At 33.2% G+C, this 10,908-nt stretch overlaps 1 protein-coding gene across 1 annotated transcript in view; it reads left to right on the top strand.

Annotated features, from left to right (window-relative positions):
- LOC106474761 (putative oxidoreductase GLYR1 homolog) overlaps positions 1 to 10,146 on the top strand; it is a gene marked incomplete at its 5' end in the record, with an annotated part of 15,211 nt that extends 5,065 nt beyond the window's left edge. The window contains 3 exons of the mRNA XM_013935452.2: positions 1,401 to 1,580; positions 5,968 to 6,092; positions 8,492 to 10,146. Coding sequence (XP_013790906.1) covers positions 1,401 to 1,580; positions 5,968 to 6,092; positions 8,492 to 8,566 — 380 coding nt within the window. The remainder of the gene's footprint in view (positions 1 to 1,400; positions 1,581 to 5,967; positions 6,093 to 8,491) is intronic.
- Positions 10,147 to 10,908: the final 762 nt, after the last annotated feature.

Below are 10,908 nucleotides of genomic sequence, written 5' to 3' on the forward strand. Positions count from 1 at the left end.
AGGTTTTATATTTACAGTTGAATAACTAAAAAATCATAAATTACTACATTAATAACATAGAATTCCACTATAATTTATCAAGCTTAGTAACTAAGCTGTATTTCAGTCTAAAAAAATATGAAATTTTGAGCAGACTAAAGACACAATCTACTTCCTGGAAATCTTGGTTCAAAAGAAAGAAATGACTGAGAAAGCCACTAGGGAGACATGCTGAGCTTCTGATTGGTTGTTCATGTCATATATAGAAGTAAGAGTATATAAGGGAGCATTTCCAAAAATGGAAAGAGGTGGGTGTAGGTGCCACTGTGTTTGATTTATTACATGACCAATATCTTAGCAAATTGTCAATCTAGCTTGTCAATATTGGTAATTTGAGTGCCTAATTCATACAAAGCTATAGACTTAGTATTTTGCATCACAAACATCTAATGTAAACCAGTGTTGTATTCAACATACCATGTGACACACAAAAACTGAAGTTTGACTGTGTTTTTTTTTTATATTTACTTTTATATTAAGAAATTGAGTAAGGTATACTACTAACATTTGAATTCTAATCTACAGTTTGATACCAAACTTACTGACATAAATTCATGAAATGCTAGTTCAGTAAAATTTTGAATGTAAGTCAACAAACGCGATGACATGGCCTTTGACTCGTGAATTGTTCTGACAATTTTTAGAAATTAAAATAAACACATTTACTCTGAGTTTTATTATGTTTGCTCATCATCCTTGAAGCATCTTGCAGGGGACATTGATAACATCTCCAAACAGCATCTTGCAGGGGACATTATTAACATCTCGAAACAGCTTTTTGCAGGGGACATTGATAACATCTCGAAACAGCATCTTGCAGGGGACATTGATAACATCTTGAAACTGCATCTTGAGGTGGACATTGATAACATTACGAAATAGCATCTTGCGGGGGACATTGATAACATCTCGAAACAGCATCTTGCAGGGGACATTGATAACATCTCGAAACAGCATCTTGTGGGGGACATTGATAACATCTCGAAATAGCATCTTGCGGGGGACATTGATAATATCTTGAAACAGCATCTTGCAGGGGACATTGATATCATCTCCAAAAGTAATCTCAAAGTCAACATGATTTTGTTCTACCTCGTACAGTAATGAATGAACCAAAATAACTCCATAATCAAAGTGATTTTGGTCAAATTCTGGTTGTTTATTTATTTAATGTGAAGTACTGGAAATGCTTCGAAAAGTAAAATTCTACTCAACATTATCTTGTATAACTTGTGTTTTCTCCAGGGTTTTAGGTAAGGAACTTTGTAGCCAACACAATTATACCTTCTAGTATTCTAAGGGATATTGGCAGGGATTCCAAATGATCTTGTTTTAATTTTCACCATTTTCCTCTTATGCAGGAGACATTGGTAATGCTTCCAAAAGTAATCTCATACTCAACATGATTTTGGGTACAACAGTTGGATCATTAGCCGAAGCCATGGCCTTAACAGACAGAGCAGGGCTCTCGCAGAAAGATCTATTAGAAATCTTAGAACTTGGATCTCTCAGCTGTCCAGCAGTAACTGAAAAAGGCCAAGGTGATGATAATTTTGGGTTTTCTTATTTTCAAATGTTATTTTCTATGTCAGTAACATCAAAAAAAATAATCAAAATTTATATATAGCCATAGTTTTATGATGACTGTACAAATGGTGGAAAGTTAGGGCTAGTTACTGGCTGCAAGTTTGTGTTTTTGTTGTTTTCTTTATGGCTGTACAAATGGAAAATTAGAGCTAGCTACTAGCTATAAGGTTGTATTTTTACAATGGCCATGAAAAAAGGTTGAAAGTTAGTCTGTCTATAGTGAGTTTGTTAATGGTATGTGAAAACTTTTGTATTCTGTCTTCAGTGATTTTCATAATGGTATGAAAGCTTGTGTGTTTTGGGTTCTGTCTTTAGTGATTTTCATAATGGTATGAAAGCTTGTGTTTTCTGTCTTTAGTAAGTTTGAGTGTTCTGTCTTTAGTGAGTTTGACAATGGTATGAAAGCTTGTTTGTTTTGTATTTTATCTTTAATGAGTTTGGTAATGGTATGAAAGCTTGTGTATTTTGTGTTCTGTCTTTAGTGAGTTTCATAATGGTATGAAAGCTTGTGTGTTTTGTGTTTGTCTTGTCTTCAGTGAGTTTCATAATGGTATGAAAGCTTGTGTGTTTTGTTTTCTGTCTTTAGTGAGTTTGTTAGTGGTATGAAAGCTTCTGTATTTTGCGTTCTGTCTTCAGTGACTTTAATGGTGCTATGAAAGCTTGTGTGTTTTGTGTTCTGTCTTCAGTTAGTTCGATAATGGTATGAAAGCTTGTGTTTTGTGTTCTGTCTTCAGTGAGTTTGATAATGGTATAAAAGCTTGTGTTTTGTGTTCTGTCTTCAGTGAGTATGGTGTATGACCGATTTTGTGTTTTGTGTTCTGTCTTCAGTAAGTCTCATAATGGTATGAACACTTTTGTGTTTCATATTCTGTCTTGAGTGAATTTAATAAAGGTATGTGAAAGCTTTTATGTCTTGTGTTCTGTATTCAGTGAGTGTGATAATGGTATGAAAGCTTGTATGTTTTGTGTTCTGTCTTCAGTTAGTTTGATAATGGTATAAAACTTGTGTTTTGTGTTCTGTCTTCAGTGAGTTTGATAATGGTATAAAAGCTTGTGTTTTGTGTTCTGTCTTCAGTAAGTCTCATAATGGTATGAATACTTTTGTGTTTCATATTCTGTCTTGAGTGAATTTAATAAAGGTATGTGAAAGCTTTTGTGTTCTGTATTCAGTGAGTGTGATAATGGTATGAAAGCTTGTATGTTTTGTGTTCTGTATTCAGTAAGTTCCATAATGCTATGAAAGCTTGTGTTCTGTCTTCAGTGAGTTTGATAATAGTGTGAAAACTTGTATGTTCTGTCTTCAGTAAGTCTGATAATGGTATGTGAAAGCTTGTGTATTTCATTAAGTTGGATAATGGCTTGTCTTCTGTAAAACTCCCATATGTACAGTTTAAGCCTTAGCACCATTACAGGATATTCCAAAGGCTTAAAGTTTTGTTTCGTTGTTGAATGTTTTATTCAGATTTAGTAATTTTTCCTAGTTATTTTAAAACTTTGTGCTGTCTTCTGTTTACAGCTGTTATTGGTTTATTTAATACTGTAGTAATATATTTTCCTTCTAAAACATACATAAGGTGATTGGCACAGTGATCAAATTTTGGGTAATATGACTATTCTTTGTTGCATTTTCTCTTGTTAAAGTTCTTAAAGATTTTCAAAAATGAACTTAAATGTAGATTTTTTTTATACTTGATTTAAATAGTGTGTTGAACATCTGGACTTCTACTTTGTTCTTGGTATCAAGAGTGCATTTCAACCTCCATGTTGAGTCATTTATAAGGTCTTCATTTTTTGAGAAAAAAAATTGTAAGATTGCAGCATTACTCTGAAAGAGGGATTAACTTTGATGAATATTGGTCATTGGAAAGATTGTTGAATCCTGTTTTGTCCAGTTTCTCTAGAATTTGGTTCCAAACATTGCTGTTTTTTGGACGTCAGCTAGCGTTTGGTTTATATATCTTTATTCTGAGACAGAAGACATTTTCCACAAGCTTTTAATTATCATTGTACAATTTTTTTTTTTTATAAGGAACCTGTTGGTCTACTTTGGCCACCCCATCCAATAAACTAAACTTTAAAAATATAATACTCAAAGCCATCCCTTATCCTTCAAACATTTATCAAGGCTTCACTTAAAAACCCTTAAATTAACTACATCCATCACATCTGAAGATAATCCATTCCAGAGCTCAACCATCCTGAATCTGTTTCAGGTGAATACTAAATTTCAGAGATCTTATCCTGTCCTTCTGTGAAAAATGGGTATTTACAAATTGCCAACTATAGAACCAACTCTTCTTTTTTCTTACAGATGCTTTGAAAGTAAATACTCTTTGTAAAGATCATTAGAACCATTTGATTTGGAAACTTAGAACCAAAGAATGTGTGAAACTGGATTGTGTGGATGCAAGAAGTAGGAAAATTAACCACAATGAAAATGTCTACATAACTAATCTTTCTTGCAGGCAACATTATAAAACTGTGGAATGTGTCCTGTTCCTAGGTTTTAGTCACTCATCAAACACCCCTCTCACTTCCAGTGCTTTCATAGAAATGGCTTTGTAAGATATACCCGTTAATGAAGCTGGGAAAGGATTCCTTGCATGTACTATTTCAAGGAAACATAAGCTCAACACCAAGAGTAAGGGCAGCTGTCAGAACGAGACTCGTCATCTCACCTTCTTGACCAATGCAATCAGACTGTTCTCAAATGTGAAAGAACTACAGTTCATAGCTGAAGATGGGAAATCCCAGAAACTTCAGAAGGACTCCAGTGACAAACTTGAAATGAAAAACCATAAGATCCCTGTTGAAAATTAAGTTGCATGAGTTCAATTTCTAATCAGTTGGTGGATGAAGAAGTATTATCAATGCAGTAAATTCACTTTGCCACTTACAAACATATTAACTTGTCTCAATAAGACCAGCACCTTTCAAGTTACAAGCCCCAAACTTTCATCTCAGAACTTAAACATTTCTATCAAACCAGAAGAAGTTATCAGTTTTGACAGCATGTTTTGTAATATACCAATTTCTGATTCTTTTAATTAGACAAAAATTAGAAAAAGGCTTTGTGTAAACCTTCAAATGAACCTTGTTGTTGATTTCAAATTGGAACTTTTTCTCCCTCCTCCTGAGAAATGCTTGTATAACAAACAAATTGTTAAGCCATAGCTTTCCCATTTCGCCAATCATCAGTAACCTTGTCATGTCTGAATTTGAGCCACAAACGAAACTGAAGCCATACTCCTAGAACCACTGTGTGGATTATACCATCATCTTCTGGCTCCAAGCCACAATACCATTGATGATATTCTCCAACCCAGAATAAAAGTATTCTGTTTACTGTGCCGAGAGAATCATACTGTCAACTGCCAATCCTGGATGTCACGAACATGATCTATATATGGAAGTTTAAAGAAAACTAACCTATACCTTTTAGTACCTATTTTACAGATTCAACCATGCTCACTCAGAAAATTATTAAAATATTTCGAAATGAGAGCAGAGTGTGATGTTCAAAGTTTAAAACAAAAAATTTCTATTAACAAAACCTTTGAGGTTTGTGATTACCTCACACATGTCATAGCCACTACAAATTAAGACCCTGTCATAGACAATCTCATAAGAACTTTCATTTTACTCTTTGTAACTGATTTAAGCTACAAACTTGGGAGAATTTGTATTATATTTTTAAAATCAGATTTTGTTTCAATCTGGCAAAAGTCTTGCAGTTCCAGTGCAATCTATAGTAGAGAAATGGGAATAACAGTCATCAGAAACTGAAAGACCATACTCATGCAACAAGGCTGCTACACCCAAAACACAGGACACTCACATGAATGAGACATGATTTTAGACACTATATAACAATGGAAAATTAAGAAGTTTTCAGAATACACATGTATAAACCAAAAGTCAACTGAAACCTTGGGTTACAAACCAGCAACATCATTCTACAGAAGTTGGACAAAAACAGGATTCAAAAACCTTCTTGATGACTAATTAGAATTAATCACAGTTGAAGTCCTATCTCAAGGTTTTGCTACAGGCTTGAAATATCTCCCTTTTTTTCATAAGTCACAGACCTACTAAAAGACTCTGTAAGGAACCCAAAACATCAGTTTGTAATCAAGAAAACAGCAAGTGTCCACCAAAAAAACTTCATCCACATTTTAACACAGCTTTCAGTGATAACTTTAGTATGATTATGTGTAAGCTCTAGACCGCTTTATTACCAAGTTCTCATCTGGTGCCATATGATTGTGGTTACATCTATTTTATATATATATTTATACTGTTACAAGTTATTCAAGATTTTTCTCTTTAATTTTTGTATAGCTATTGTTGAGGGAAGTTTTGGCACGAATATGCCGTTACAACATATGCAAAAAGATCTACGTTTAGCATTAGCTATTGGAGATCAGTTGGAGCAACCTTTACCTCTGGCTGCCACAGTTAATGAGGTTAGTTTTAAACCCAGTTCTTTAATGTAATTTTTGTTATAATCTCTTACTACTATTCTAGCAAGTGTAGTTATATACTGAAATATTTAATTTTTAAACAACTAATAAATAAATTATTTTTCAAGTGTTGAAATGTTTTTGAGATAAAATAGAAAAATAAGCAACAAAATATATTTGCAAGAATTGTATTATTTGTTCTGGGCCTATTTTACAGGCCCACATAAATCAACTTTAGCTCTGTCTTTGAATGGTGTTATTTGCTCTGAGCCTATTTTACAGACTCAGATAAATATACTTTGGCTGTGTCTTTAACACTCACGACAGCCTCACTCAATTTGGCCTAAAAATTTATTCCGATATAGAACATTACCTCCTCTCACATAAATAGCTATTCTCGTTCAGTGCTGCCATCTGTATGCAAAAAACATTTATGCATAGCACAAGCCTTCTCTCTCCCCTCCATTGGAATTTAACTGATTCCAATGCTTCTCGTGCAAATCATCATGCATCAACCCTCCACCAATAAGAGAGCGACATACTCTCATGACACATGTGACTCCCTCTTCAATCCTACCAAGTTATCACTTCTCTTTTGGCAGTACTTGTGTTCAAAAGTGGGATTTCTTCATTATTATTTTTTTCTTTACATTGAAGAAATATTTTGATTTAACTTAATTTCCTAGTCTTTATTTTTTTTCTCACACTTGCATGTTTTACATCACACACTTTTGTTTGATTTATGTATTTCTAACATAAATTCAGAGGTTCATGTTCCCCAGTTTAGATGTTATATCTCTAGCACTATTTTCACAGGCTGCAGGTTGGGGAGACCCAACATTGGATTTCTCTGCTATTATCCTCTGTCGGCTCATGTTACCCTTCCTCCTACCCTTGTTGTCAATCGGCATTGGTGATTGGATATGACTCGCAAGTTGGTGGGTATCCCGCTATCTCCTACTCATCTGGTTTTCCACATTTCATGGACACATCCCTTCAGGGATGGAGGGCATAGGTTGATCAACTGGTATATTGGGGTTTTGGATCTTTAGCTGAAAGGTCTTTTTCCTATCATCGTCCTGGATCCCCTAGGTGTAGGTCAAGTTTTGGTTCATTTTCTCCATCTGGCCAGAAATTGTTTGTTAATGATCCATTCTGACTTAAGTGGTTGCTTATCTTAATCACCAGGGTGGCACCCATTTTCTGTCCCTCTGTATTCATATTTTGGATCTTCTGTTTGGGCTCACACATTCAATATTCCTATTATTGCTTGTCATGTTCCGGGTGCTTTTGCTCTTGTCATGGATTTGATTCCTGTCCAGATGATATTTATTTGAAGAAGAAGTGTCTCAATCCTTTAATTTTCCAGTGGCTTGACCTGCACATTTGTCTATCCTTCCATTCTCCTTCTTCTCAGAGTGATTTCGTTCATCCTTGACACTCTGTGTTCAGTCCTTCTAAAAGCTCTTTCCTGGCCGTCTCAGCTGTGGTTTCCACGGCTTCTCCAGCTCTATCTTCATCCTTCCTTACCTTTTCTTCTGTCTCCATTCCTTCCTTGCCACCCTCAGTCACCATTGTTTCATCCAGGCCTTCCTGTCCTCCGTCTTCAAGCATGGTTTTCCCCCTGGTCATTGGCAAGATGATCCAGCTTCTCCCAACGGTTAGCCTCTTTTCTGGCTTGTTTCATTTGCACTTCCTACATGGAAGTTTCTCAATGCAAATGGAATTTTTCGAACTTTCGTTTCTGGGTCCAGGGTTTCCCCTGATCAACCCACTATTCTTCGTTCTGCAGATTTCCTCTCTTGACTTTTGGTTTGGGGGTCTTCTATCTTCTTGGTCTCAGATTTTTATTTTTTTCCTTATGTAGCATTTGTTAAATATTATTTGTGGTAAAGGTGAATTAATCTTAAATTTATGCACAAATGATGGCTAATTTTCAAAATATCGTAAAATATTTTTACAAACTCTCCTGTTGCGAATTCAAGAAAGGTTGTTTCTTATATTTGGTAATTCATTGAAAATTAACTTAGAAGTTATTTTTATATCTTCAAAATTTGAAAAGTATTAAGATATGGTGGTTCTACATTACTTGCTTATTTTTCAAATTATTCTAAGTACGGTATAGTTTTAGTAAGAAAAAAATTAGACCATATCTATACATTAATCTGATAAGAGTTCATGTAAATACAAAACTTGTATTTAAACGTTTTTCAATTTTATAATATGAAGGTATCTAACCATACTAATATCATCCTAATCACATGCTGCACTGATAATAACATTTACAAAGGATAAAATATCAATTTTCTTAACCTAATTTTAAAAGATGTACTTCCAGTTGGAATTGTTCCAACATTAACTGAGGGTTTACTTTCTGATTGCATTTTTTAAATTTTTTGCAGGTTTACAAACATGCAAAAAGGTTTGGGTATGGAGAACATGATGTTTCTGCTATTTACCTTCGTGCTCGTTTCTGAAAATACTCCGTTTAATTGTTGACCGAAATCTTTCTCCTTGTTTTGTGCATCTTTACACAGTGTGGAACGGGTTTTATGGTTTTTTTTACTGTTTTTAGTGGCATTCCTACTTGTAAAGAAAATCATGGAGTTTCATCCATTCATCAGAGAAGAAACATTTCATACATTCAATATTGTGCCACATTTGCCACTGTTCTTTACAAGACATTTTATATGCATGATTAAATGTGTATAATTAATACCCAATCTCACTGTCTAATGCCTTTAACTGTTACTTGTAATCATGTTAATTTTTTTTTATATTATAATAACCATTATAATTTTATTATAATTTCTATCTGAAATTGTGTTTGATTCTTGTTTTATTTTTAATATATTAGAACATGTCGGACAAAACTTATCGTTATTTTCCTGCACTGTGCATCAGAAGTCTGGTAAAGTAAATTAACAAGTCTTATCAAAAATCATTAAATATTTATGCTGCTGTGGTATTTCCCTGAACAATTAAACTTTTAAATACTTAGGAGTAAACTTGGTAAATTTTACAAATTGGTTTTTCATCTCGTGAAATCTTATTTTGAGCATTTTTGCTTATATAGGCAAGTGTTGTGCACATTCATAAGTAACGGGAACTTGGAAAAGTAGATTTTTACATAAAAGGTTGTGTGTGTATGTTTATTTGCACGTGATGTTCAGGAAAACATTTTGATATTTCTGCAATACTTACAATGGATATCTGTTTGATTCAGTCTTGAAATAATCTTTATGAGTGTAGCATTTCATGAAATCCCAGTTTACTACAAATCAGACAGTAGTTGCTTTAATGTAGGAAAAACAAACTTTAATTTATAATTTCATTCACTTACGATTTGAATAATGTAGAAGTTTTCATTATTTCTAAAGTAAAAATCAGAACAGCCAAAAAGACAATTTAAAAGGCTATGCATTTATTGTATGTGACATGCATTGTTTGATGTGAAGAGTACATTTGTTTATTTTAATTGAAGTTTTATGTCATATAATTGTGTTTTAAGGATCAATAATTTGTGTCCAGCAGTCTTATAGTCATGATTGGTGAAATGCGAGTTTTATTTTTAATAGTTCCAATATGATATCTAGATGAGTTGAGTGTCAAAAATTTGTTTTATGAAATCACAGATAATACATATCCGTTGAACCACAAATGTCGATTTAATTTTTAAAAAATTTATTATCCTCACACACAGTGTTCAGTGTTTATTTTGAACTTAATAAGATGGTAATTTTTTTAATTATGCACTAATATCTTGTAAAAGGTGAAAGTAATTTTATGTTTAAAACTTTACACCTATGATTATTTATTTTCACCTCAGAATGAAAAATCATTGATTTTCAGGACATTTCACTAGTTTTGTAGCTTATCATGCCTAAGTATATAAAACAGTTATTTTATACCATAAATGTCATTAGTAAATGCTCCAACTGTTTTCAGTTTTTAATCTCTGTAATTAACATATGATAAAATGTACTTGTGTAACCAAAATTTGCTGCATACATGTTTCAAACATATGATTGTTAATAAAGAGAGAATTTTTCTTGAATTATCATGTGGTGTTCCAAAATTCCAGCTGTGTTCTGGTTGTTAAGTTGTTTCCTAAGCTTCATATCCGGAAGTTTTCTACAAGAAATCAAAATAACGTATGGAATATCTTGTACAACAGAAACGGTTGAAATGATTTGTCTAGAAACACAACAAATCAACTATTATAAATAAATTATGTTTATGAGCCTGGACTTCCTGTATGTATTTGAACTTTTAGAAATGCATGAAATTTAAAAATTCTAAAGTAATTTTAGCTTCTTTCCCTGAATCTTTTCTAGAACTGTAATTGTTTATTGGATAAACGGAGAGTGTGAAACAGTTCCTCGGATTATTCAAGAAAAATGAAAAAGGTTTTCATGTATTAAAACACATTCCAGTTAAACTGAAATAAATAAATAAATATTATCACAGTAGCTTGGTTTTCTATATGTATGGAAAGTGTGACAACCAGAACAATAAATATTATCACAGTAGCTTGGTTTTCTATATGTGGAAAGTGTGACAACCAGAACAATAACTATTATCACAGTAGCTTGGTTTTCTGTATGTATGGAAAGTGTGACAACCAGAACAATGAAAGATTATCACGGTAGCTTGGTTTTCTATATGTGGAAAGTGTGACAACCAGAACAATGAAAGATTATCACGGTAGCTTGGTTTTCTATATGTGGAAAGTGTGACAACCAGAACACTAAATATTATCAAAGAAGCTTGGTTTTATGTGGATGAAGAGTGTGACAACCAGAACAATGAAATATTA

Source organism: Limulus polyphemus, unplaced genomic scaffold, assembly GCF_000517525.1.
Source record: "Limulus polyphemus unplaced genomic scaffold, Limulus_polyphemus-2.1.2 Scaffold7652, whole genome shotgun sequence".
In the NCBI taxonomy this organism is placed as follows: domain Eukaryota; kingdom Metazoa; phylum Arthropoda; class Merostomata; order Xiphosura; family Limulidae; genus Limulus; species Limulus polyphemus.